Source organism: Dendronephthya gigantea, unplaced genomic scaffold (genome assembly GCF_004324835.1).
Source record: "Dendronephthya gigantea isolate DGI-Jeju-01 unplaced genomic scaffold, DenGig_1.0 000156F, whole genome shotgun sequence".
Lineage (NCBI taxonomy): Eukaryota > Metazoa > Cnidaria > Anthozoa > Malacalcyonacea > Nephtheidae > Dendronephthya > Dendronephthya gigantea.
Window position 1 is genome coordinate 162,755 of NW_021163166.1, and position 27,546 is coordinate 190,300.

The 27,546-nt window shown below is 37.4% G+C and overlaps 1 protein-coding gene and 26 non-coding genes across 27 annotated transcripts in view; 1 reads left to right on the forward strand and 26 right to left on the reverse strand.

Annotated features, from left to right (window-relative positions):
• Positions 1-2,419: 2,419 nt before the first annotated feature.
• LOC114537309 overlaps positions 2,420-27,546 on the forward strand; it is a 31,727-nt gene continuing 6,600 nt past the window's right edge. Inside the window, exons 1-7 of the mRNA XM_028558450.1 lie at positions 2,420-2,522; positions 2,686-2,765; positions 3,216-3,291; positions 3,382-4,110; positions 22,737-23,026; positions 24,947-25,241; positions 25,402-25,656. Coding sequence (XP_028414251.1) covers positions 2,420-2,522; positions 2,686-2,765; positions 3,216-3,291; positions 3,382-4,110; positions 22,737-23,026; positions 24,947-25,241; positions 25,402-25,656 — 1,828 coding nt within the window. The remainder of the gene's footprint in view (positions 2,523-2,685; positions 2,766-3,215; positions 3,292-3,381; positions 4,111-22,736; positions 23,027-24,946; positions 25,242-25,401; positions 25,657-27,546) is intronic.
• Positions 5,669-5,741, reverse strand: Trnal-aag. The gene has a single exon. It is a non-coding gene; the product is annotated as a tRNA-Leu (tRNA).
• Trnav-cac lies at positions 6,451-6,523 on the reverse strand. Its single transcript has one exon. It is a non-coding gene; the product is annotated as a tRNA-Val (tRNA).
• Positions 6,992-7,064, reverse strand: Trnav-aac. Its single transcript has one exon. It is a non-coding gene; the product is annotated as a tRNA-Val (tRNA).
• On the reverse strand, positions 7,229-7,301 carry Trnav-uac. The gene has a single exon. It is a non-coding gene; the product is annotated as a tRNA-Val (tRNA).
• Trnav-cac lies at positions 8,348-8,420 on the reverse strand. Its single transcript has one exon. It is a non-coding gene; the product is annotated as a tRNA-Val (tRNA).
• Trnal-aag lies at positions 8,893-8,965 on the reverse strand. Its single transcript has one exon. It is a non-coding gene; the product is annotated as a tRNA-Leu (tRNA).
• On the reverse strand, positions 9,665-9,737 carry Trnav-cac. Its single transcript has one exon. It is a non-coding gene; the product is annotated as a tRNA-Val (tRNA).
• Positions 10,206-10,278, reverse strand: Trnav-aac. The gene has a single exon. It is a non-coding gene; the product is annotated as a tRNA-Val (tRNA).
• Trnav-uac lies at positions 10,443-10,515 on the reverse strand. Its single transcript has one exon. It is a non-coding gene; the product is annotated as a tRNA-Val (tRNA).
• On the reverse strand, positions 11,560-11,632 carry Trnav-cac. The gene has a single exon. It is a non-coding gene; the product is annotated as a tRNA-Val (tRNA).
• On the reverse strand, positions 12,100-12,172 carry Trnal-aag. The gene has a single exon. It is a non-coding gene; the product is annotated as a tRNA-Leu (tRNA).
• Trnav-uac lies at positions 12,337-12,409 on the reverse strand. The gene has a single exon. It is a non-coding gene; the product is annotated as a tRNA-Val (tRNA).
• Trnav-aac lies at positions 12,878-12,950 on the reverse strand. Its single transcript has one exon. It is a non-coding gene; the product is annotated as a tRNA-Val (tRNA).
• Positions 13,115-13,187, reverse strand: Trnav-uac. The gene has a single exon. It is a non-coding gene; the product is annotated as a tRNA-Val (tRNA).
• On the reverse strand, positions 14,756-14,828 carry Trnal-aag. Its single transcript has one exon. It is a non-coding gene; the product is annotated as a tRNA-Leu (tRNA).
• Positions 15,499-15,570, reverse strand: Trnav-aac. Its single transcript has one exon. It is a non-coding gene; the product is annotated as a tRNA-Val (tRNA).
• Trnav-uac lies at positions 15,735-15,807 on the reverse strand. Its single transcript has one exon. It is a non-coding gene; the product is annotated as a tRNA-Val (tRNA).
• Positions 16,853-16,925, reverse strand: Trnav-cac. The gene has a single exon. It is a non-coding gene; the product is annotated as a tRNA-Val (tRNA).
• Trnal-aag lies at positions 17,398-17,470 on the reverse strand. The gene has a single exon. It is a non-coding gene; the product is annotated as a tRNA-Leu (tRNA).
• Positions 18,143-18,215, reverse strand: Trnav-aac. The gene has a single exon. It is a non-coding gene; the product is annotated as a tRNA-Val (tRNA).
• On the reverse strand, positions 18,375-18,447 carry Trnav-uac. The gene has a single exon. It is a non-coding gene; the product is annotated as a tRNA-Val (tRNA).
• Trnav-aac lies at positions 19,350-19,422 on the reverse strand. Its single transcript has one exon. It is a non-coding gene; the product is annotated as a tRNA-Val (tRNA).
• Positions 19,491-19,563, reverse strand: Trnav-cac. Its single transcript has one exon. It is a non-coding gene; the product is annotated as a tRNA-Val (tRNA).
• Positions 20,032-20,104, reverse strand: Trnav-aac. Its single transcript has one exon. It is a non-coding gene; the product is annotated as a tRNA-Val (tRNA).
• On the reverse strand, positions 20,270-20,342 carry Trnav-aac. Its single transcript has one exon. It is a non-coding gene; the product is annotated as a tRNA-Val (tRNA).
• On the reverse strand, positions 20,411-20,483 carry Trnav-cac. The gene has a single exon. It is a non-coding gene; the product is annotated as a tRNA-Val (tRNA).

Below are 27,546 nucleotides of genomic sequence, written 5' to 3' on the forward strand. Positions count from 1 at the left end.
AAGCGATAAGCAAAGTTATCTCATTAAGCGAAGCGATATTCCAAGTCCTATTCTCCTGCAGGAGCGTGTAAAGCAAATGGCTTTATGAACTCAATTTGTTTGTTTAAGTCAATGTTCTCGTTACTCGTTCTCAGTTGTAGCCGTTACTGGTGCATTCTACGACCGACCACCTTCCAAGCGATCTTCAGTAAAAGACCATTGAATTTGGGCAACTTTGGATTCGCCAATGTTCTGTCAGAATACCCGGGTGTAATTCCTAATCTCCGGGCGGGATTAGTACCCTTGCACATTGACTATTTTTTCAGATTAGACTTTGTATGGCTGCTGGACACTTTTTCAAAACTTTTTTCAAAAACGCATAAATACCGAATAAAGACACCAAACTTTGTAATTCGAAGGTCCACACACACACCGACTTCAACTGCATGCATTTAAGTATTTTAACTACAACAAAGGCATTAAATTCTTAAAAATGGTCCTCTAAACGTGTAGCATTTTTTGACTCATGAGTCGAATGTCCTTGCGAGTGTGCGACCGACGTAACGTCCTGGAGTGGGTAATTGTCGTAAGTATATGGCCAACGGTGGGAAATTGGCGTAATGTTAAGATTGCTTTTGCGTATCTTCGGCGTGTGATATACACCGATTGCACCCTGGCTTCAAGATCAACTTTACGTGTAAGATTCTTATGAGTGATGCTGAATCAGAAACAGTGGCGTAGCCAGCCTGACGATTTTGTCCCGCTATGTAAATTTCGAGTCATTATAATTATTCGTGCCTTTAGAAACCTATTGTTTTCAGAGTCAGCGAACACCAAAATATTAGCATAGCGGGACAAATCGACAGGCTGGCTACGCTACTGATCAGAAATGGCAGGTATTATTGTATTCATGCTGTCAAAACTCAACAGCTGCAAATCATACTTCTGGTGAATCATATAGATAACATAATATACCTTTTATTTATATCGTTATAAATAGGGCCATTAACAAGGAGGAATTTCGTTTTGAACAAATCTGCATGTTTGTTTACATTTGTCAGGCAGAGCCAATCAGAATTCCTAAATTTTAATACCGGAAGTAAGTAGTCAAGATTTGTGTATTCTGATTGGCTTACTGAAAATGTAAACAAATATGCTGATTGGTTGAGGACGAAATTCCCCCTTGTTAGGGCCATTACAACTAAAAATTATTTCTGTCAATGCCTTTGCAGTACATTTATCCCCGAGCGAGCGCTGAGCGCCTGCGAGGGTACTAATTCCGCTCGGAGATTAGGAATTACACCCGGAACCCGGTAGGGCATAGGCGAATCCAAACTTGTCCAAATTCTTTGTCATGGACGGTCGACGTTGGGTGGTTTTGTAAGTTATGCGCATGCACGAGTAACGTCTGGTAATCAACGAACGTTCGGATTGGCTTAGACAGAAAATTTGTATTTCAATGCGAACGGCAGCAATTTATATTAACTGTCATTTCGTAAAAATTTTTGTAAAAGCGTTTCATAAACTTTGTGCAAAGCAAGTAAAACGAGAAGAAACAAGATATATGAACCACGACAGTTAGCAAAGATGAACGTGGATATGGTCAAGACAAAGCCGCGTGTAAGAGGAATAATTCATAATCTACAAACTTATAAATGTTTTAAAAGACAAAGGGTACGTGTTTACTTTATGTATTTCGTATTTGTTTCGCGATAAGAATGAGCCGTATTTGTATACTTTTCAGCTTTGTAAGCCGTTAATTTGTTAAATTTTCAGCTTTTTATGCGAACGCATAAACCTGTGAAAGGCTATTACACCTTTGCTTTAACTTCAAAAAGTGTTTATGAAAGTGTAATTTGAATTTTGGTATAAAAAATACACACTGTTTATAAAGTATAAAACTTTTAGCCGCCGGCGTCGAATGCAATTACAGAATAAAATAACATTTGAAGTTTTTTCTTTGTCTGTGAAGATTTTGTTCTGTTTTAATCGTTTCAAACTTCGATTTTAAACCGTTACTTAATTGCTGGCATGGTATAATAATGCAGCCAAATTGAACGGGCAATGTTTACACTAGCTTTATGATTATTTTTGTATTGAATGATGGAAACATTAGCTATAATATACTCGGTAAAATATAATAAGACTGATTTGAGTTTTGTGTCATTTCATAATATAAATTTAGGTCAAGTTAACTCAGGAAATTGTGTACTTGGTTTGAAATAGCGAAGGGTTGCTGCATGCATGTATTTCTAGTAAATTCTGTAGCTATATCATGGCATCATGCTAAGAGTGAATAAGGTGTGAAATGTTTAATTTTCACATTTACTGTTGAAGATTACAGATTTTCTTATATCCAAACATCATATTAACCAAAGGTCAAAATAGAGCTATAAAAGCAAAATTAAATGTGAAAGATTTAGTTTATGCAATTATGGGCATGTCGACGATGCAAGAACAACTTTGCTCTCATTCCATCCCAGGAAAAGCTTCAAATGCTTTTAAAGAAAAGGATGCAAAAACCCAAACTTGTCCCAGAGAAGGTTAAGAGTATATGTGGTAAGTAGTAATTGTTAGTAACTATGTGTGGAAGTTAATGTATCTTATATACATATCTTGGTTTAGCTATTGTTGAGTTTTACTTTTTCTGTGTGTAGAGCATCATTTCGATGCACATGGTTAAGATACCGAAACATTGATTCAAAGAAGCCATCAATGCTGGCTGCTCTGGAAAAGAACAAGAACAAAGATGTCCTGTTCGAAGTTGTCACCCGAACAAGAAAAAGGTATATATATATATATATATATATATATTGATATATATATATATATATATATATATATATATATATATATATATATATATATATATATATATATGTATATATATATATATGTAAATATATATATATATATATATATATATATATATGTAAATATATATATATATATATATATATATATATATATATATATATATTATATATATATATATATTATATATTATAATATATATATATATATATATATATATATATATATATACCCGTTTGCAAAAACGTTGGCCGCAGATAGATATATAGATAGATACCCGAAATCTAATTAGAATTGCATATGTTGCTGCTTGTCAAGTGTAAGGTCTTGCTCTTTAGTGTCCCAGGATTTTTCCCGGGTGTAAATATTTTATTTCCAAGCTTAGAAATATAAAGTTTTATAATTCTTAAATTTTATCTTAGGATTACATTGGTGTTAAAATTTCGACTATTGTCAAAAAAAGCACATCCCCGAAGTTGCTATTAACTGGATCTCTTGGTGACATTCATTCACTAGACCTTGTGACTTAAGGCATGGTAGCAATAAAATTTAAGCAGTTTTCCATCTTAAATGCTGTTGTCATCTTAGGTCCTATGCTTTTCTTGCTATTCATAAATGACTTTCCTGATGTTATACCTAAAGCTACATCAACAGGATTGTATGCTGATGATACGAAGTTATACCAAGCAATTAGAACTTGCGAGGACGGCGTGCAGTTGCAACATGCCTTGTCGCGTGCTGAGGATTGGAGTAAAGATTGTAACATGAAATTTAACACATCCAAATGTAAAGTTTTAACGATATCCCGCCGCAAAACCCCGTGTCAAATAAATTACCATCTTGGACCTGAACTAAAACACGTGGACAGTGAACTTGATCTGGGAATCACTGTAACCAGTAACCTTTTGTGGAATACTCACGTCAATAATCTTGTTAACAAGGCAAACAAAATGCTTGGACTACTAAGAAGAACATATCCTTTGCTAACCAATCATGATATTCGACGTGCCCTATACCTATCTCTTGTCAAATCCCAACTATCATATGCTACGCAAGTCTGGGCACCAACCCTCCACACAAGTAAATCAAATCTGGAGAAACTTGAGAGAGTTCAGAGGAGAGCTACAAGATGGATCCTGGGAACGAAGATAGGTGATATCCCCTACAAAGAACGGATGCTCTCCCTTCACCTTATACCCTTGGCGTACGATAGAGAAATAAAAGACTTGATTTTCTTCTACAAGGCGTTGTATGGATTTTATGATTTGGATGTCTCAAGTTATGTGTCTTTCGTTGGTCATAGTAGAACTCGTAACTGTAATAACCCTTTGCTTCTACTAAAAGTTCCGTCATGCAGAACCAACACCTTCAAGTCCTCCTATTTCAACCGATTGACACGACTTGCACTTGGTCATTACATCGTAGTTGTTTCTGTCACCAGGACTTGTCTGTTACGTAATTTAACAATTGCAACGTGCTTATGTGTCTAGATGTGTGTGTTTTGTGTAATACTGTAGCTGCATGTTAAATACGGGAGAGTTGCCTCGCATGAGTCTAAAGGTCCCGTTCGCACTCTTGCCGCTTGGGTATTGTTATCCAATAAAGTTGTAAAAAATTAAAAAAAAAAGTCATATGTATACACAGAGAGGATGTTCACAAAACATTCCACCTACCTGCATGTTCAAAGAACTCAACCTGTTCAAAGAAATAAAAAACATTTCTCTAAAGGCCATCGCATTCCAAGGTCTAATTAAAAATTTTCGCACTTCCAAGCAAACAAATTTGTTTATGTTATTGGAAACCCGGTGTTTCGCCAATTTTCGCATTCTAATTTATCTTATTTATATGGCAGGAAAACAGAAACACAGCGCACATGTGGTTTGTTTCCGCTAAGTTCTGAATTGGGTTCTCTGGCGTGTAAGGTGCACGTGATTACCGCTTCACTACATGAATTGCGTGGCATCTTTGAAGTGTTCAAAGGAAGGAGCTGGTGTAATCCGGTATATTTATAAATTGTCTACTTAAAGAAAATTATTCTCACAACCAATCTTCAAGTTTGAAATCTGCTGTGCGATAACAATTGACCATAAACGATTATCCAGTGTTCAAAATAGGAAAAGTAGAAGCAACGTGTTCCCGCCCAGGATTGAACTAGGGACATTGCGCGTGTTCAACACACGAGATAACTTTTACACAACGGAAACTGCCTGGTCTCCAGTCGCTTCAATGATGTAAAAGTGATATATACGTTAAATAAGTCAAACATTAAGACGAGCCTGTGGACGAGGCAGCTACAGAAACACGCAAAGAACAGTCAGCATAACAAGAAAAGCAAAATTGTGTCTTTAAAACAGGGACCTTGCACGTGTGAATCGCATGTGATAACAACTACACTACGAAAACTTTCCCGCGGTTAGAAAAGAATATTTCCCGGCCCTCTTAATTTGAATTGGCAAGATATCGAATGCTGGAAATTTTAGTGAGATAACTTTAAAATTCTTTATGTTTCAGAAATTTCTACGAGTCATAACGGTTACAGGTTTAAATAAAATATATCGAAAGAAACACAGCGCAAATAGTTGTTTCTGTACATGGTCAAACTCTTTACCTTGCGCCTCTAAAGAGCACTTGATAACCGCTACACTAGAGAAATCGTATCGCACCTTAAAAGTGTTTAAACCAAAGCAATGCTGGAATCCGGTATATTTGTTATCGGTTTATTTTTCAGGAAGTAATTTCATTAGCTATATATCTTCAAATCTGAAATCTGCTGCATATGCGGCAACTTGTGTTCCACAAACGATTATCCTGCAAAAAGCATTCAAAAGAACAAAAGTAGCAAATTTAGTGTTTCATAGAGTGAAAGAAAGCGAAATGTTTCCGCCCAGGATTGACCTGCGGACCTTGCGCGCCTTAGGCGCACGTGATAACCGCTACACTACAGAAACTGCCTCGTCCCTAGTCGCTTAAATAATGTAAAACTGATATATACATGAAATAAGCCAAAAATTAAAAAAAACCTGTGGACGAGGCAGCTACGGAAAACCGCAAAGAACATTCAGCAGAACAAGAATGGAAAATTGTGTCTTTAAAAGCGGGAAACAAAGCGAATTGTTTTCGCCCAGGATTGGACTGGGGACCTTGTGCGTGTAAAGCCCACGTGATAACCCATACTCTACGAAAACTTTCTCGTGCCTGGAAAAGAATATTTCCCGGCGCTCTTAATTTCAGTTATCAAAATATCGAATGCTGGAAATTTTAGTGAGATAACTTTAAAATTCTTTGTCTTTCAGAAATTTCTATGAGTCATAACGGTTACAGGTTTAAGTAAAATATATCGAAAGAAACACAGCGCAAATAGTAGTTTCTGTAAATGGTCAAACTGTTTACCTTGCGCCTCCAAAGAGCACTTGATAACCGCTACACTAGAGAAATCGTATCGCACCTTAAAAGTGTTAAATTAAACAAAAGCATTGCTGGAATCCGGTATATTTGTTATCAGTTTATCCTTCAGAAAGTAATTTCATTAGATATCTTCAAGTCTGAAATCTGCTGCATATGCGGCAAATTGTGTTCCACAAACGATTATCGTGCAAAAAGCATTCAAAAGAACAAAAGTAGCAAATTTAGTGTTTAATAGAGTGAAAGAAAGCGAAATGTTTCCGCCCAGGATTGAACTGGAGACCTTGCACGTGTGAAGCGCAAGTGATAACCACTCCACTACGAAAACTTTCCCGCGGTTGGAAAAGAATATTTCCGGGCCCTCTTAATTTGAATTGAAAAGATATCGAATGCTGGAAATTTTAGTAAGACAACTTTAAAATTCTTTATGTTTCAGAAATTTCTATGAGTCATAACGGTTACAGGTTTAAGTAAAATATATCGAAAGAAACACAGCGCAAATAGTTGTTTCTGTAAATGGTCAAACTGTTTACCTTGCGCCTCTAAAGAGCACTTGATAACCGCTACACTAGAGAAATCGTATCGAACCTTAAAAGTGTTTAAACCAAAACATTGCTGGAATCCGGTATATTTGTTATCGGTTTATTTTTCAGGAAGTAATTTCATTAACTATCTTAAAGTCTGAAATCTGATGCATATGCGGCAACTTGTGTTCCACAAACGATTATAGTGCAAAAAGCATTGAAAAAAACAAAAGTAGAAAATTTAGTGTTTGATAGAGTGAAAAAAAGCGAAATATTTCCGCCCAGGATTGAACTGGGGACTTTGCGCGTGTTAGGCGCACGTGATAACCGCTACACTAAAGAATCTGCCTCGTCCCTAATCGCTTCAATGATGTAAAACTGATATATACATGAAATAAGCCAAAAATTAAAAAAAGCCTGTGGACGAGGCAGCTACGGAAAACCGCAAAGAACATTCAGCAAAACAAGAATGGCAAATTGTGTCTTTAAAAGCGGGAAACAAAGCGAATTGTTTTCGCCCAGGATTGAACTGGGGACCTTGCGCGTGTAAAGCGCACGTGATAACCACTACACTACGAAAACTTTCCCGCGGTTGGAAAAAGAATATTTCCGGGCGCTCTTAATTTGAATTATCAAAATATCGAATGCTGGAAATTTTAGTAAGATAACTTTAAAATTATTTATGTTTCAGATATTTCTGTGAGTCATAACGGTTACAGGTTTAAATAAAATATATCGAAAGAAACACAGCGCAAATAGTTGTTTCTGTACATTGTCAAACTGTTTACCTTGCGCCTCGAAAGAGCACTTGATAACCGCTACAGTAGAGAAATCGTATCGCACCTTAAAAGTGTTTAAACCAAAGCAATGCTGGAATCCGGTATATTTGTTATCGGTTTATTTTTCAGGAAGTAATTTCATTAGATATCTTCAAGTCTGAAAAATTCTGCATATATGCGGCAACTTGTGTTCCACAAACGATTATCGTGCAAAAAGCATTTAAAAGAACAAAATTAGCAAATTTAGTGTTTAATAGAGTGAAAGAAAGCAAAATGTTTCCGCCCAGGATTGAACTGGGGACTTTGCGCGTGTTAAGGCCGATCTGCACGATGCGATTAGTCGTATACGATTCTTATCCTGACGTATGAAAAAGATTGGTAACGTCACTCTGTCTGTTCATCAGTTTATAACGAAATTTAAAATGGGAAACCTTTACACGCATTTATTCGAATACATACGCCACCATACGAATCGTATGCGACTAATCGCATCGTGTAGATCGGCCTTTAGGCGCACGTCATAGCCGCTACACTACGGAAACTGCCTCGTCTCCCATCGCTTCAATGATGTAAAACAGATATATACATGAAATAAGCCAAAAATTAAAAAAAGCCTGAGGACAAGGCATTTACGGAAAACCGCAAAGAACATTCAGCAGAACAAGAATGGCAAAATTGAGTCTTTAAAAGGGGGGGAAACAAAGCGAAATGTTTCGCCCAGGATTAAACTGGGGACGTTGCGAACGTTAGGCGCACGTGATAACCGCTACACTACGGAAACACGCAAAGAAAATTCAGCAGAACAAAAATGGCAAAATTGTGTCTTTAAAACAGGGAAAGAAAGCGAATTGTTTTCGCCCAGGATTGAACTGGGGACCTTGCACGTGTGAAGCGCATGTAATAACCACTACACTACGAAAACTTTCCCACGGTTGGAAAAGAATATTTCCGGGCCCTCTTATTATGAATTGGCAAGATATCGAATGCTGGAAATTTTAGTAAGACAACTTTAAAATTGTTTATGTTTCAGAAATTTATACAAGTCAAAATGGTTACAGGTTTAAATAGAATACATCGAAAGAAACACAGCGCAAATAGTTGTTGCTGTACATGGTCAAACTGTTTACCTTGCGCCTCTAAAGAGCACTTGATAACCGCTACACTAGAGAAATCGTATCGCACCTTAAAAGTGTTTAAACCAAACCATTGCTGGAATCCAGTATATTTATTATCGGTTTATTTTTCAGGAAGTAATTTCATTAGCTATATATCTTCAAATCTGAAATCTGCTGCATATGCGGCAACTTGTGTTCCACAAACGATTATCCTGCAAAAAGCATTCAAAAGAACAAAAGTAGCAAATTTAGTGTTTCATAGAGTGAAAGAAAGCGAAATGTTTCCGCCCAGGATTGACCTGCGGACCTTGCGCGCCTTAGGCGCACGTGATAACCGCTACACTACAGAAACTGCCTCGTCCCTAGTCGCTTAAATAATGTAAAACTGATATATACATGAAATAAGCCAAAAATTAAAAAAAACCTGTGGACGAGGCAGCTACGGAAAACCGCAAAGAACATTCAGCAGAATAAGAATGGAAAATTGTGTCTTTAAAAGCGGGAAACAAAGCGAATTGTTTTCGCCCAGGATTGGACTGGGGACCTTGCGCGTGTAAAGCCCACGTGATAACCCATACACTACGAAAACTTTCTTGTGCCTGGAAAAGAATATTTCCCGGCGCTCTTAATTTGAGTTATCAAAATATCGAATGCTGGAAATTTTAGTGAGATAACTTTAAAATTCTTTGTCTTTCAGAAATTTCTATGAGTCATAACGGTTACAGGTTTAAGTAAAATATATCGAAAGAAACACAGCGCAAATAGTAGTTTTCAAACTGTTTACCTTGCCCCTCCAAAGAGCACTTGATAACCGCTACACTAGAGAAATCGTATCGCACCTTAAAAGTGTTTAATTAAACAAAAGCATTGCTGGAATCCGGTATATTTGTTATCAGTTTATCTTTCAGAAAGTAATTTCATTAGATATCTTCAAGTCTGAAATCTGCTGCATATGCGGCAAATTGTGTTCCACAAACGATTATCGTGCAAAAAGCATTCAAAAGAACAAAAGTAGCGAATTTAGTGTTTAATAGAGTGAAAGAAAGCGAAATGTTTCCGCCCAGGATTGAACTGGGGACCTTGCACGTGTGAAGCGCAAGTGATAACCACCCCACTACGAAAACTTTCCCGCGGTTGGAAAAGAATATTTCCGGGCCCTCTTAATTTGAATTGAAAAGATATCGAATGCTGGAAATTTTAGTAAGACAACTTTAAAATTCTTTATGTTTCAGAAATTTCTATGAGTCATAACGGTTACAGGTTTAAGTAAAATATATCGAAAGAAACACAGCGCAAATAGTTGTTTCTGTAAATGGTCAAACTGTTTACCTTGCGCCTCTAAAGAGCACTTGATAACCGCTACACTAGAGAAATCGTATCGAACCTTAAAAGTGTTTAAACCAAAACATTGCTGGAATCCGGTATATTTGTTATCGGTTTATTTTTCAGGAAGTAATTTCATTAACTATCTTAAAGTCTGAAATCTGATGCATATGCGGCAACTTGTGTTCCACAAACGATTATAGTGCAAAAAGCATTGAAAAAAACAAAAGTAGAAAATTTAGTGTTTGATAGAGTGAAAAAAAGCGAAATATTTCCGCCCAGGATTGAACTGGGGACTTTGCGCGTGTTAGGCGCACGTGATAACCGCTACACTAAAGAATCTGCCTCGTCCCTAATCGCTTCAATGATGTAAAACTGATATATACATGAAATAAGCCAAAAATTAAAAAAAGCCTGTGGACGAGGCAGCTACGGAAAACCGCAAAGAACATTCAGCAAAACAAGAATGGCAAATTGTGTCTTTAAAAGCGGGAAACCAAGCGAATTGTTTTCGCCCAGGATTGAACTGGGGACCTTGCGCGTGTAAAGCGCACGTGATAACCACTACACTACGAAAACTTTCCCGCGGTTGGAAAAGAATATTTCCGGGCGCTCTTAATTTGAATTATCAAAATATCGAATGCTGGAAATTTTAGTAAGATAACTTTAAAATTATTTATGTTTCAGATATTTCTGTGAGTCATAACGGTTACAGGTTTAAATAAAATATATCGAAAGAAACACAGCGCAAATAGTTGTTTCTGTACATTGTCAAACTGTTTACCTTGCGCCTCGAAAGAGCACTTGATAACCGCTACAGTAGAGAAATCGTATCGCACCTTAAAAGTGTTTAAACCAAAGCAATGCTGGAATCCGGTATATTTGTTATCGGTTTATTTTTCAGGAAGTAATTTCATTAGATATCTTCAAGTCTGAAAATTCTGCATATATGCGGCAACTTGTGTTCCACAAACGATTATCGTGCAAAAAGCATTTAAAAGAACAAAATTAGCAAATTTAGTGTTTAATAGAGTGAAAGAAAGCAAAATGTTTCCGCCCAGGATTGAACTGGGGACTTTGCGCGTGTTAAGGCCGATCTGCACGATGCGATTAGTCGTATACGATTCTTATCCTGACGTATGAAAAAGATTGGTAACGTCACTCTGTCTGTTCATCAGTTTATAACGAAATTTAAAATGGGAAACCTTTACACGCATTTATTCGAATACATACGCCACCATACGAATCGTATGCGACTAATCGCATCGTGTAGATCGGCCTTTAGGCGCACGTCATAGCCGCTACATTACGGAAACTGCCTCGTCCCCCATCGCTTCAATGATGTAAAACAGATATATACATGAAATAAGCCAAAAATTAAAAAAAGCCTGAGGACAAGGCATTTACGGAAAACCGCAAAGAACATTCAGCAGAACAAGAATGGCAAAATTGAGTCTTTAAAAGGGGGGGAAACAAAGCGAAATGTTTCGCCCAGGATTAAACTGGGGACGTTGCGAACGTTAGGCGCACGTGATAACCGCTACACTACGGAAACATGCAAAGAAAATTCAGCAGAACAAAAATGGCAAAATTGTGTCTTTAAAACAGGGAAAGAAAGCGAATTGTTTTCGCCCAGGATTGAACTGGGGACCTTGCACGTGTGAAGCGCATGTAATAACCACTACACTACGAAAACTTTCCCACGGTTGGAAAAGAATATTTCCGGGCCCTCTTAATTTGAATTGGCAAGATATCGAATGCTGGAAATTTTAGTAAGACAACTTTAAAATTGTTTATGTTTCAGAAATTTCTACAAGTCAAAATAGTTACAGGTTTAAATAGAATACATCGAAAGAAACACAGCGCAAATAGTTGTTGCTGTACATGGTCAAACTGTTTACCTTGCGCCTCTAAAGAGCACTTGATAACCGCTACACTAGAGAAATCGTATCGCACCTTAAAAGTGTTTAAACCAAAGCATTGCTGGAATCCAGTATTTATTATCGGTTTATTTTCAGGAAGTAATTTCATTAGCTATATCTTCAAATCTGAAATCTGCTGCATATGCGGCAACTTGTGTTCCACAAACGATTATCCTGCAAAAAGCATTCAAAAGAACAAAAGTAGCAAATTTAGTGTTTCATAGAGTGAAAGAAAGCGAAATGTTTCCGCCCAGGATTGACCTGCGGACCTTGCGCGCCTTAGGCGCACGTGATAACCGCTACACTACAGAAACTGCCTCGTCCCTAGTCGCTTAAATAATGTAAAACTGATATATACATGAAATAAGCCAAAAATTAAAAAAAACCTGTGGACGAGGCAGCTACGGAAAACCGCAAAGAACATTCAGCAGAATAAGAATGGAAAATTGTGTCTTTAAAAGCGGGAAAAAAAGCGAATTGTTTTCGCCCAGGATTGGACTGGGGACCTTGCGCGTGTAAAGCCCACGTGATAACCAATACACTACGAAAACTTTCTCGTGCCTGGAAAAGAATATTTCCCGGCGCTCTTAATTTGAGTTATCAAAATATCGAATGCTGGAAATTTTAGTGAGATAACTTTAAAATTCTTTGTCTTTCAGAAATTTCTATGAGTCATAACGGTTACAGGTTTAAGTAAAATATATCGAAAGAAACACAGCGCAAATAGTAGTTTCTGTAAATGGTCAAACTGTTTACCTTGCGCCTCTAAAGAGCACTTGATAACCGCTACACTAGAGAAATCGTATCGAACCTTAAAAGTGTTTAAACCAAAACATTGCTGGAATCCGGTATATTTGTTATCGGTTTATTTTTCAGGAAGTAATTTCATTAACTATCTTAAAGTCTGAAATCTGATGCATATGCGGCAACTTGTGTTCCACAAACGATTATAGTGCAAAAAGCATTGAAAAAAACAAAAGTAGAAAATTTAGTGTTTGATAGAGTGAAAAAAAGCGAAATAATTCCGCCCAGGATTGAACTAGGGACTTTGCGCGTGTTAGGCGCACGTGATAACCGCTACACTAAAGAATCTGCCTCGTCCCTAATCGCTTCAATGATGTAAAACTGGTGTATACATGAAATAAGCCAAAAATTAAAAAAAGCCTGTGGACGAGGCAGCTACGGAAAACCGCAAAGAACATTCAGTAAAACAAGAATGGCAAATTGTGTCTTTAAAAGCGGGAAACAAAGCGAATTGTTTTCGCCCAGGATTGAACTGGGGACCTTGCGCGTGTAAAGCGCACGTGATAACCACTACACTACGAAAACTTCCCGCGGTTGGAAAAGAATATTTCCGGGCGCTCTTAATTTGAATTATCAAAATATCGAATGCTGGAAATTTTAGTAAGATAACTTTAAAATTATTTATGTTTCAGATATTTCTGTGAGTCATAACGGTTACAGGTTTAAATAAATATATCGAAAGAAACACAGCGCAAATAGTTGTTTCTGTACATTGTCAAACTGTTTACCTTGCGCCTCGAAAGAGCACTTGATAACCGCTACAGTAGAGAAATCGTATCGCACCTTAAAAGTGTTTAAACCAAAGCAATGCTGGAATCTGGTATATTTGTTATCGGTTTATTTTTCAGGAAGTAATTTCATTAGCTATCTTCAAGTCTGAAAAATTCTGCATATATGCGGCAACTTGTGTTCCACAAACGATTATCGTGCAAAAAGCATTTAAAATAACAAAATTAGCAAATTTAGTGTTTAATAGAGTGAAAGAAAGCAAAATGTTTCCGCCCAGGATTGAACTGGGGACTTTGCGCGTGTTAAGGCCGATCTACACGATGCGATTAGTCGTATACGATTCTATCCTGACGTATGAAAAAGATTGGTAACGTCACTCTGTCTGTTCATCAGTTTATAACGAAATTTAAAATGGGAAACCTTTACACGCATTTATTCGAATACATACGCCACCATACGAATCGATGCGACTAATCGCATCGTGTAGATCGGCCTTTAGGCGCACGTCATAGCCGCTACACTACGGAAACTGCCTCGTCCCCCATCGCTTCAATGATGTAAAACAGATATACATGAAATAAGCCAAAAATTAAAAAAAGCCTGAGGACAAGGCATTTACGGAAAACCGCAAAGAACATTCAGCAGAACAAGAATGGCAAAATTGAGTCTTTAAAAGGGGGGGAAACAAAGCGAAATGTTTCGCCCAGGATTAAACTGGGGACGTTGCGAACGTTAGGCGCACGTGATAACCGCTACACTACGGAAACACGCAAAGAAAATTCAGCAGAACAAAAATGGCAAAATTGTGTCTTTAAAACAGGGAAAGAAAGCGAATTGTTTTCGCCCAGGATTGAACTGGGGACCTTGCACGTGTGAAGCGCATGTAATAACCACTACGAAAACTTTCCCACGGTTGGAAAAGAATATTTCCGGGCCCTCTTAATTTGAATTGGCAAGATATCGAATGCTGGAAATTTTAGTAAGACAACTTAAAATTGTTTATGTTTCAGAATTTCTACAAGTCAAAATGTTACAGGTTTAAATAAATACATCGAAAGAAACACAGCGCAAATAGTTGTTGCTGTACATGGTCAAACTGTTTACCTTGCGCCTCTAAAGAGCACTTGATAACCGCTACACTAGAGAAATCGTATCGCACCTTAAAAGTGTTTAAACCAAAGCATTGCTGGAATCCAGTATATTTATCGGTTTATTTTTCAGGAAGTAATTTCATTAGCTATATCTTCAAATCTGAAATCTGCTGCATGCGGCAACTTGTGTTCCACAAACGATTATCCTGCAAAAAGCATTCAAAAGAACAAAAGTAGCAAATTTAGTGTTTCATAGAGTGAAAGAAAGCGAAATGTTTCCGCCCAGGATTGACCTGCGGACCTTGCGCGCCTTAGGCGCACGTGATAACCGCTACACTACAGAAACTGCCTCGTCCCTAGTCGCTTAAATAATGTAAAACTGATATACATGAAATAAGCCAAAAATTAAAAAAACCTGTGGACGAGGCAGCTACGGAAACCGCAAAGAACATTCAGCAGAAAAGAATGGAAAATGTCTTTAAAAGCGGGAAACAAAGCGAATTGTTTTCGCCCAGGATTGGACTGGGGACCTTGCGCGTGTAAAGCCCGCGTGAAAACCAATACACTACGAAAACTTCTCGTGCCTGGAAAAGAATATTTCCCGGCTCTTAATTTGAGTTATCAAAATATCGAATGCTGGAAATTTTAGTGAGATAACTTTAAAATTCTTTGTCTTTCAGAAATTTCTATGAGTCATAACGGTTACAGGTTTAAGTAAAATATATCGAAAGAAACACAGCGCAAATAGTAGTTTCTGTAAATGGTCAAACTGTTTACCTTGCGCCTCTAAAGAGCACTTGATAACCGCACACTAGAGAAATCGTATCGAACCTTAAAAGTGTTTAACCAAACAGCTGGAATCCGTATAGCTTTTCAGGAAGTAATTTCATTAGCTATCTTAAAGTCTGAAATCTGATGCATATGCGGCAACTTGTGTTCCACAAACGATTAGGTGCAAAAAGCATTGAAAAAACAAAAGTAGAAAATTTAGTGTTCGATAGAGTGAAAAAAGCGAAATTTTCCGCCCAGGATTGAACTGGGACCTTGCGCGTGTTAGGCGCACGTGATAACCGCTACACTAAAGAAACTGCCTCGTCCCTAATCGCTTCAATGATGTAAACTGATATATACATCAAATAAGCCAAAAATTAAAAAAAGCCTGTGGACGAGGCAGCTACGGAAAACCGCAAAGAACATTCAGCAGAAACAAGAATGGCAAATTGTGTCTTTAAAAGCGGGAAACAAAGCGAATTGTTTTCGCCCAGGATTGAACTGGGGACCTTGCGCGTGTAAAGCGCACGTGATAACCACTACACTACGAAAACTTTCCCGCGGTTGGAAAAGAATATTTCCGGGCGCTCTTAATTTGAATTATCAAAATATCGAATGCTGGAAATTTTAGTAAGATAACTTTAAAATTATTTATGTTTCAGATATTTCTGTGAGTCATAACGGTTACAGGTTTAAATAAAATATATCGAAAGAAACACAGCGCAAATAGTTGTTTCTGTACATTGTCAAACTGTTTACCTTGCGCCTCGAAAGAGCACTTGATAACCGCTACAGTAGAGAAATCGTATCGCACCTTAAAAGTGTTTAAACCAAAGCAATGCTGGAATCTGGTATATTTGTTATCGGTTTATTTTTCAGGAAGTAATTTCATTAGCTATCTTCAAGTCTGAAAAATTCTGCATATATGCGGCAACTTGTGTTCCACAAACGATTATCGTGCAAAAAGCATTTAGAAGAACAAAATTAGCAAATTTAGTGTTTAATAGAGTGAAAGAAAGCAAAATGTTTCCGCCCAGGATTGAACTGGGGACTTTGCGCGTGTTAAGGCCGATCTACACGATGCGATTAGTCGTATACGATTCTTATCCTGACGTATGAAAAAGATTGGTAACGTCACTCTGTCTGTTCATCAGTTTATAACGAAATTTAAAATGGGAAACCTTTACACGCATTTATTCGAATACATACGCCACCATACGAATCGTATGCGACTAATCGCATCGTGTAGATCGGCCTTTAGGCGCACGTCATAGCCGCTACACTACGGAAACTGCCTCGTCCCCCATCGCTTCAATGATGTAAAACAGATATATACATGAAATAAGCCAAAAATTAAAAAAAGCCTGAGGACAAGGCATTTACGGAAAACCGCAAAGAACATTCAGCAGAACAAGAATGGCAAAATTGAGTCTTTAAAAGGGGGGGAAACAAAGCGAAATGTTTCGCCCAGGATTAAACTGGGGACGTTGCGAACGTTAGGCGCACGTGATAACCGCTACACTACGGAAACACTCAAAGAAAATTCAGCAGAACAAAAATGGCAAAATTGTGTCTTTAAAACAGGGAAAGAAAGCGAATTGTTTTCGCCCAGGATTGAACTGGGGACCTTGCACGTGTGAAGCGCATGTAATAACCACTACACTACGAAAACTTTCCCACGGTTGGAAAAGAATATTTCCGGGCCCTCTTAATTTGAATTGGCAAGATATCGAATGCTGGAAATTTTAGTAAGACAACTATAAAATTGTTTATGTTTCAGAAATTTCTACAAGTCAAAATGGTTACAGGTTTAAATAAAATACATCGAAAGAAACACAGCGCAAATAGTTGTTGCTGTACATGGTCAAACTGTTTACCTTGCGCCTCTAAAGAGCACTTGATAACCGCTACACTAGAGAAATCGTATCGCACCTTAAAAGTGTTTAAACCAAAGCATTGCTGGAATCCAGTATATTTATTATCGGTTTATTTTTCAGGAAGTAATTTCATTAGCTATATATCTTCAAATCTGAAATCTGCTGCCTATGCGGCAACTTGTGTTCCACAAACGATTATCCTGCAAAAAGCATTCAAAAGAACAAAAGTAGCAAATTTAGTGTTTCATAGAGTGAAAGAAAGCGAAATGTTTCCGCCCAGGATTGACCTGCGGACCTTGCGCGCCTTAGGCGCACGTGATAACCGCTACACTACAGAAACTGCCTCGTCCCTAGTCGCTTAAATAATGTAAAACTGATATATACATGAAATAAGCCAAAAATTAAAAAAAACCTGTGGACGAGGCAGCTACGGAAACCGCAAAGAACATTTAGCAGAACAAGAATGGAAAATTGTGTCTTTAAAAGCGGGAAACAAAGCGAATTGTTTTCGCCCAGGATTGGACTGGGGACCTTGCGCGTGTAAAGCCCGCGTGATAACCAATACACTACGAAAACTTTCTCGTGCCTGGAAAAGAATATTTCCCAGCGCTCTTAATTTGAGTTATCAAAATATCGAATGCTGGAAATTTTAGTGAGATAACTTTAAAATTCTTTGTCTTTCAGAAATTTCTATGAGTCATAACGGTTACAGGTTTAAGTAAAATATATCGAAAGAAACACAGCGCAAATAGTAGTTTCTGTAAATGGTCAAACTGTTTACCTTGCGCCTCTAAAGAGCACTTGATAACCGCACACTAGAGAAATCGTATCGAACCTTAAAAGTGTTTTAACCAAAGCATTGCTTTTCAGGAAGTAATTTCATTAGCTATCTTAAAGTCTGAAATCTGCTGCATATGCGGCAACTTGTGTTCCACAAACGATTATGGTGCAAAAAGCATTGAAAAAACAAAAGTAGAAAATTTAGTGTTCGATAGAGTGAAAAAAAGCGAAATGTTTCCGCCCAGGATTGAACTGGGGACCTTGCGCGTGTTAGGCGCACGTGATAACCGCTACACTACAGAAACTGCCTCGTCCCTAATCGCTTCAATGATGTAAAATTGATATATACATCAAATAAGCCAAAAATTAAAAAAAGCCTGTGGACGAGGCAGCTACGGAAAACCGCAATGAACATTCAGCAGAACAAGAATGGCAAATTGTGTCTTTAAAAGCGTGCAGCGAATTGTTTTCGCCCAGGATTGAACTAGGGGCCTTGCGCGTGTAAAGCAAACGTGATAACCACTACACTACGAAAACTTTCCCGCGGTTGGAAAAGAATATTTCCGGGCGTTCTTAATTTGAATTATCAAAATATCGAATGCTGGAAATTTTAGTAAGATAACTTTAAAATTATTTATGTTTCAGAAATTTCTGCGAGTCATAACGGTTACAGGTTTAAATAAAATATATCGAAAGAAACACAGCGCAAATAGTTGTTTCTGTACATGGTCAAACTGTTTACCTTGCGCCTCTTAAGAGCACTTGATAACCGCTACAGTAGAGAAATCGTATCGCACCTTAAAAGTGTTTAAACCAAAGCAATGCTGGAATCCGGTATATTTGTTATCGGTTTATTTTTCAGGAAGTAATTTCATTAGCTATCTTCAAGTCTGAAAAATTCTGCATATATGCGGCAACTTGTGTTCCACAAACGATTATCGTGTAAAAAGCATTTAAAAGAACAAAATTAGCAAATTTAGTGTTTAATAGAGTGTAAGAAAGCAAAATGTTTCCGCCCAGGATTAAACTGGGGACTTTGCGCGTATTAAGGCCGATCTACACGATGCGATTAGTCGTATACGATTCTTATCCTGACGTATGAAAAAGATTGGTAACGTCTCTTTGTCTGTTCATCAGTTTATAACGAAATTTAAAATGGGAAACCTTTACACGCATTTATTCGAATACATACGCCAGCATACGAATCGTATGCGACTAATCGCATCGTGTAGATCGGCCTTTAGGTACACGTCATAGCCGCTACACTACGGAAACTGCCTCGTCCCCCATCGCTTCAATTATGTAAAACAGATATACATGAAATAAGCCAAAAATTAAAAAAAGCCTGAGGACGAGGCATTTACGGAAAACCGCAAAGAACATTCAGCAGAACAAGAATGGAAAATTGAGTCTTTAAAAGCGGGGGAAACAAAGCGAAATGTTTCCGCCCAGGATTGAACTGGGGACGTTGCGAACGTTAGGCGCACGTGATAACCGCTACACTACGGAAACACGCAAAGCACATTCAGCAGAACAAAAATGGGAAAATTGTGTCTTTAAAACAGGGAAAGAAAGCGAATTGTTTTCGCCCAGGATTGAACTGGGGACCTTACACGTGTGAAGCGCATGTAATAACCACTACACTACGAAAACTTTCCCGCGGTTGGAAAAGAATATTTCCGGGCCCTCTTAATTTGAATTGGCAAGATATCGAATGCTGGAAATTTTAGTAAGACAACTCCAAAATTCTTTATGTTTCAGAAATTTCTACGAGTCAGAACGGTTACAGGTTTAAATAAAATATATCGAAAGAAACACAGCGGAATTAGTTTTTTCTGTAAATGGTGAAACTGTTTACCTTGTGCCTCCAAAGAGCACTTGATAACCGCTACACTAGAGAAATCGTATCGCACCTTAAAAGTGTTTAAACCAAAGGATTGCTGGAATCCGGTATATTTGTTACCAGTTTATCTTTCAGGAAGTAATTTCATTAGCTATTTTAAAGTCTGAAATCTGCTGCATATGCGGCAACTTGTATTCCACAAACGATTATAGTGCAAAAAGCATTGAAAAAAACAAAAGTAGAAAATTTAGTGTTTGATAGAGTGAAAGAAAGCGAAATGTTTCCGCCCAGGATTGAACTGGGGACCTTGCGCGTGTTAGGCGCACGTGATAACCGCTACACTACGGAAACTGCCTCGTCCCTAATCGCTTCAATGATGTAAAACCGATATATACATGAAATAAGCCAAAATTAAAAAAGCCTGTGGACGAGGCAGCTACGGAAAACCGCAAAGAACATTCGGCAGAACAAGAATGGCAAAATTGTGTCTTTAAAAGCGGGGGAAACAAAGCGAAATGTTTCCGCCCAGGATTAAACTGGGGACGTTGCGCACGTTAGGTGCACGTGATAACCGCTACACTACGGAAACACGCAAACCACATTCAGCAGAAAAAAAATGACAAAATTGTGTCTTTAAAACAGGGAAAGAAAGCGAATTGATTTCGCCCTGGATTGAACTGGGGACCTTGCACGTGTGAAGCGCATGTGATAACCACTACACTACGAAAACTTTCCTGCGGTTGGAAAAGAATATTTCCCGTCTTAATTTAAATTGGCGAGATATCGAATGCTGGAAATTTCAGTAAGATAACTTTAAAATTCTAAAATTAAAATTCCTAAAGTAATTGAAATAAATGTACCCAAGTTTCCACCTCATACAACCCGTTTCGTACAACAACAGCTACGAACTAAACAAAATCAAACCAACCAGCTGAAAAGATCAGTTAAAGTAAGCCCACAATGCATGATCGGGATTTTTGTTGGAGACGGAAACGGGACTCAAGTTGGCAAGATTACCTGACATTTTTCCGTGCGACATTACGAGACTAAATAATGGTATTAATCATCATATCCCGGTTCGGGTAACCTCACGAAAGTCCCACTGTTCTATATCACGTTACTCCCCTATGGTTAATAATAAAAGATTTAGAAATCCTTCTAATTTAATAAATATTAAACCAGCAACTCCAGCTTATACGAGGTCGCAACTACCGAATTTTTGTCTGCTGATGTGCGATCCCTTCTCCCAAAGGTGGATGAACTTGACTTATTGTTACAACATAATGTCGCTGATTTTGTAGCTATTTCTGAAACATGGCTACATGACGGTATTGATAATAATCTCCTACAAATTCCAAAGAATAACCTTTTTCGAGGTGATAGACTATGCGGCATGTTCGTTCTTGTAATTCCAGTGGTAAGTGTAATCCTAAGTTTATAGCACTTCTAGCGATGACAAATACTCGAATAGTGAAAGCAAAAGACCAGGACACAGCGAGAAATAAGTCGTCTGGATATCTTCATTGTTATCATTGGCCAGAAAAAGGGAGGGAGCAGGGGTACCGTATCCAAATTCAATAAGATGAGGGAAATTAACCATTGTAGTAATTCATTTTGTTATTCCATAATTGTTTTTTGCTCAAAAATTATACTTGATGAACTAAAATTTCACGAACCTTTTAGAGCATCACAAAGTTAGTAAAACCCTTTGCGAAACGTTTTAAATTGTTAAAGGTATAGACATAGGAATTCAAAAAATTTACATACTTTTTTATTATTGGTCCAAAATTAATACCTTTCAGTTTCTCAAAAACAGTACCATGCAATGTTGCCTGCGGCGTACTTTTAACCCACGCCTAATTCTATTTAGCTTACAACATTTCTCAACGAAACATCAAAACCATATTTATTAATTTTGTGACGCTATTTCTACCTATAATCCTATATATGACAAAATTATTTGTAAGATTTGCCTAGATCATAATATGATTCGATACACATTGGGTCTATCCACGCGATTAACAAGTTTTGTATTCAATGCTTAGAAAAAGAAGAAATAGCTGAGAGAAATGGCAATAAAAGAGGTAAACTGCAAAGATCATTATCACTTTCGAAAATATCTTTATTAATGTTTAATTATATTATCAAGACGTTTGAATTGGAGACAAAACAATCAATCCTTCACAAGTTCGTAGTTTAGTTCGCATTGCGTACTTTTCAAGTTGTTTCCTTTCTGAAGATAACTTCTGATTACTAGTCGCATGCGATATATCATTTTATATAGACGTTTTGATAGACGCTATACGCTTTCAGCCAGGTTCCTGGGCTATCTGGCTATAGGCGTGAGCCTGGGAGACGGTAGTATAATTGAAAAAGTATTTTGTGTAAATTCTTCTTTCGTCTTCGTGTTACATAAAACATATAAAATACAAAAAATATTCCACAATAGAATACAAAAAATATCAGTATGCGACAATTTTTACAGAGACGAGAACCAACATGATGTCAAAAGCCATGCAGACAAATTTTGGCCTCGAAGGACTTTAACTATAGTTTATTCGGTTTTGCATTGCGGGACTCCATGCTTTAGAAATTTCCCAAATTTCGTATGTTTTGCATTTCTTTGGGCATAAACTATAGCTTATTCATTTAAAAATATAGTAAACGAAAATAGTAATAAATATTATAGTCTCATTGGGACGTGTTTGTTTAATGCGTTATTAAAATGGTTTAATTAGTTTTCTGTCAATTTTGTCTCTTTTGAAAATGTAAAAACAAAGCGGTCGATGTGAGATGGCAGCTAGGTCCAAGTATAAATTTGGATGGTGTTTATCGTTGCTGTGAGTTGTAATATTTGTCAGTGGGACATTCTTGGATTATTCTTGACATTCTTGGAACATTCGTGGAATTAATCAACAACAATCATATTTGGCATTATACTTTATAGACTGGCACTGAACAGTTTTATTCTATTTTGTTCTAGACTGTAAAAAAGATATCCCTGTTCTCTGGGATATTTCGAATTATGTTAACTCTGCGTACATCGATGTTGTGAAAGAATTTCTGAAGAAATTTATCAAAAGTGAAAAGCTGCGAGTGGAAGAACAAGGCACTCATCTTGGTTTCGCTTCCTTCTCAAGCGACAACAGAACTAGAGAATTATTGGAGGTTGGTGAAATTAAGAACAAAACATTGTTGATGCAGTGGCTGGATAGAAATGACTTTGAAAATAATCCGAGCGTCAATACGGCGTTCAAAAGTATGGCGAAAAATGTAAGTAGGCCTAAAATGTTTTACCAAGGTAACATTTACACAAGCGTGTTTTCAATCTTTGCTCATATTCGATCGTGTTATTGAGAAAAGTTGTTAAACCGTGATAATACAAAGGACTCCACAATTACCAGGTGAGGTCGGCACGTGAAGACTGTAAAGCGTAAACAACCCAGATAAACCAACCCAGTCTATGATAATATAAACGGGAAATAATTTGGTTATTTTCATTTGTAATTTACGTATCATTCTGCAGGTGATCTGAGAATGAAAATTAACAAATCATAAGCCAGGACCTCAAAGAAAATCAGTTACCATTTCACATGATAGCCAGGGTTTCCAAAATGCAAGGGAATTTCCTTGCAATTGAAAACCACAAAGGAGGAAGGGATCTGTGTTAATACGATATAAAAATAAATTCATGCAGCACCCCTCTCCATTTTAAAGTTTTAACCAAGAAAATAATCTACTCAGACCTAGATTAGCTATAACTTATTGGACCAGGAACTGGTCCCTAACCGCTGCTAATCTTGCTGTTGTTGTTGTTGTTAGGGGGCGACGCTCTTTAAAAAAACCCTAAGGCTCTATCATTACTTGTTTGATCGGAATGAAACTTGGCACAATTATTCTAAGCAATATTCCGCATCGATTGACGGAGTTCGAATTTTTACTTTTGACTTTTGAAGCAAGTTACAAGCAATTCTTGATTATATGTGCAGCAAATAATATATACATATCATTAATATTCAGCCTATATATAATTAATATTCAGCCTGTACAGGGTGTCCCAAAAAAAACGAAAACTATTGAAATCACCCATAACAATGCAATTGTTAGAATGCCTAAGCACTCTGTTGGGACCCACAGGTGTATAAATGTTTGCCATACTCATTTTTATGCAGTATATTATATGCAGTAAAATTTGCTTGTTCGCAAAAATGATATTTATTAACAATATTTACAATTTACAAACATAGATAACATTATTTAAATGTGCATCTCAAGGACCATGACCTTCGACATGTCCCCTTTCTCTAGCAACACAAAGCATTTAGCATTTTATAAGTCGCATTTAATCCCCACGAGCTAAAATTCGTGAACACGGCATTCAAGTTTTAACAATGAGTGATTTCAATAGTTTTCGTTTTTTTGGGACACCCTGTATATAAGAATACGCAAACGATTAGAAATACATTGTCCTCTCTATCGTTGTAAATACAATGCAGTTCAGAAACTCGGTCACGCAGTTCCTGGTCCACTATAGTACGACCGTACTTGTTGAATGAGTCAATGGCAGAGCGTTGATAGACAACATCTTTATCACAAAGTTACAGACTCCCCGTAAAATCAATCATTTTTTTCCAATTTTGTGCTCTCAAAAGGATGAAAAACGCGAAAATCTGAGGGTTCGGGAACGTCACTCCCGGTCAAAAACAATGAAAAATATTAGGCCGCGCGAGTTAGGAGACTGAAACTGACGTACTATCTCGCTTCAATTTCCGCCATCTTTTGCTTCACTTTTTGCACCAAAAATTCTTACTCCAGATATATAATAATAATAATAATAATAATAATATAATAATAATTTAAATCTTATATAGCGCTTCTTCTATAAATATCCAGGAGCGCTTTACATTCAAGGGGTAAAAATTACAATTTATGATTATTTACAAAACTTAGATGAAATCTTTATGTGAAGCTCACTAAGGAAAACTCACTTTTGCATTGACGTCACTGATTGATGTCCTATGACCTTATCATTTCAGAGCAGCTAACTGAGAGTATAGACTGAACAGCCCTAACTGTGAGAAACGTCCAATTCCAGGTGCCCATTGGCACAAATATACAAATTATTTACTGAACTACTACATATTTTTCAACAATCAAACGAGTATACAAGTTTAATATTCAATTTTTTCATAGCTGTTTAACGATACAAGTCCTAAAAATTTCCGTCCGGACGTAAAAGACGTTATTTTGTTGTTAACCAGCAGCGGACATGAATCTTCAGAAAATCAAACGAAGCTTGTCGATGAATATACCACAATACTTAGCAAGAAGAATTTCACTATTGTCCGCTTGGCTGTCGGGAATGAGTTCAAAAAGTTGAAACTGTATATTAATGGCTGGTCGTCACCAGAGCGAATATTCGAATTAAAGTTGGACGAGTTGAACAAAGTTGTGAATGAAACAGTTGATGCTTCCTGCACTTTGCATGGTAAGTGTATGTGTGTCAAAAGGTATAATTTTGAAGCTTATAAGACTCGTTAATTCAAGCAATCTAAAAAATAAACAATTCCCTTCCGTTTCCCAAAAAATTTTGCTCCTAATGCTGTGCAAATTTAGAGTAATCACCAATTCTTCTTTTTAATTCAAAGGCGGATGTGAATGCAGAGATGGCGTTAACTATGAGTTTACTGCATATGCTAAACCTAATGAAATCAAAGGGCTGGTTCATTGGTCGGTACCAGAAGTCACGTGCTCTGACTATGAGAGAGGCCAAGTTCATCCACCTGACGTCAGGTCTCCTGCAAATTTCTCCCTTGGCAAGCATGTGATTACCTATCCCTACTCGTACAAACGCAATAACAAGACTATAGAGTTCAAATGTTTTGTTAACTTCACTGTTATCGGTAAGTAATTGTTGCCCTCGGTCAGCAAATTCGCAATAGAGCCGCTCTTGAACGAAAAAATTTCTTTAATCACTCACAAGCCTTATGGAGATTAATCCGCTATCGACCACGCAATTTTCGTACAGTTTAATCGCTCTATTAATCCCCAAAACTTGATGTAAAATTACATAACGTAAGGACAAACATTAACCCTGGTCCCGCTGCTTAGTTACGAATTTGGAAGGTTAGGTGCAAGCTGTAGTCCAAGGTGGTCCGGGAACTATGCAAGGCTGGAGGTGGCCTGGGAACTAGCAATGGTACTTGGATTAAGGGAAGTTCCATGCCAATGGTATCTTGAACAGCCAACCAAGAGATGTTGCAAGCATCACGCATCAAAGTACCGAGCTAGCGAAGTGCTGGCAATGGACGCCGCCCCTAGGATGACTCTCATAGCTTGACCAGGATAACGCGCTGACGTTGGATACGACCGACAAACCTTTCTTTCCGCGGAAACGCAAGATAGATTTGCTCAGATAATTCGCTGTCGTTGGATACGAACCACAAACCCTACTATTCACGAAAACGCAAGATAGATTTGCTAAAATAATGCGCTGTCGTTGGTACGAACCACAAACCGTATTATCCGTGGAAACGGACGATAGATTTGCAATACCCGTTTCAACTCAATTGTCTCAAAATTGCTTATTAATCCAATGCAAAGCGCCATTATATCTAAAGCACCTCTTGCCGAATTCTTTTCTCGGCATTGGTAGTGCTAAATCGGTATTCCTACTTCTGAGATTATATGTAATAATTTTTTCATTATTGCATCGAAATCATTCACTTAGATTGAGAGCGGTGTGGCCGTTCAGAACTTTAATGAAAATCAATGGATTGTTTCTTCTTTCATCCAGAGATTTCCAATTTAGGTTCTCGAGTAATTCAAAAGACCGAGTATCGTAAGTTGCCCCAATAAACCCTTGCCGCATGATTTTGGTATTTTTGCAACTTATTTTTAAGACCACTCGCGCAATTATCCCATAGAGGACTGCAATAATCGAAATATCCATGGCAGTATTATACAATTATATAACGTTTTGCTAGTCGACAGTGGTACAAAAGGTTTAAGAGGAGATATTTTTCTATGTCGCGTAATATATGCTCAAAAGTCAAAACCTCCGTTATATCTTCATGTAACACTAAAATTTTTAGCATTAAAAATGTTTTGCAAACCTGAAAAGCATCCACAAAGTATGTTTACTGTATAATCTCAAAATATTGTGAAAATGAAAAGATTTCTCGGGATACACCGAGAAGAAAGTGACACTTGAATCGAAGCTTCTTCTGTATTCATTTCAGTTATAATTAATGGCGTTGACATTATAACATTGTTCATAGCCGCCGCATTATATTTTGTAATAACTCCTTTGTTTGGTGTTTTGCATTCACCAAATACAGTTCAAAATTTAGTTCACAACATAATCTAAAGAATAATGGTAAAATAAATGGATTTTGACTGGTACGCCGAAAAGATTTTAGGTTTTGAGCGTTTTCTCGCCAAAATACGCGACATTATAAAAAATCTCCTCTTATTAATCCGTCTGATTGCACCAATGCCGGCACTAACCTTGGAACAAATAGATTTGATATGTTTATTCCAAGGGCCGGTTGTTCAAAAGCCGGTTAACGCTAACCCAGGATTAAAAGTGCTTAACCCAGGGTTAAATTTTAAACCTCGGTTGATTTGCGTTGCACAAAGCTCGATTAGCGATAACCCTGGGTTAAAATTGATAAAAAAAATTAACCCTGCTATCTAGGTGGTTTAACTTTTTAATCCTGGGTTAACTTCAATTCAAAATGGATGAATAAGGAGCTGAAACACGTAAACACGTATAATTCGTCATGAATTAA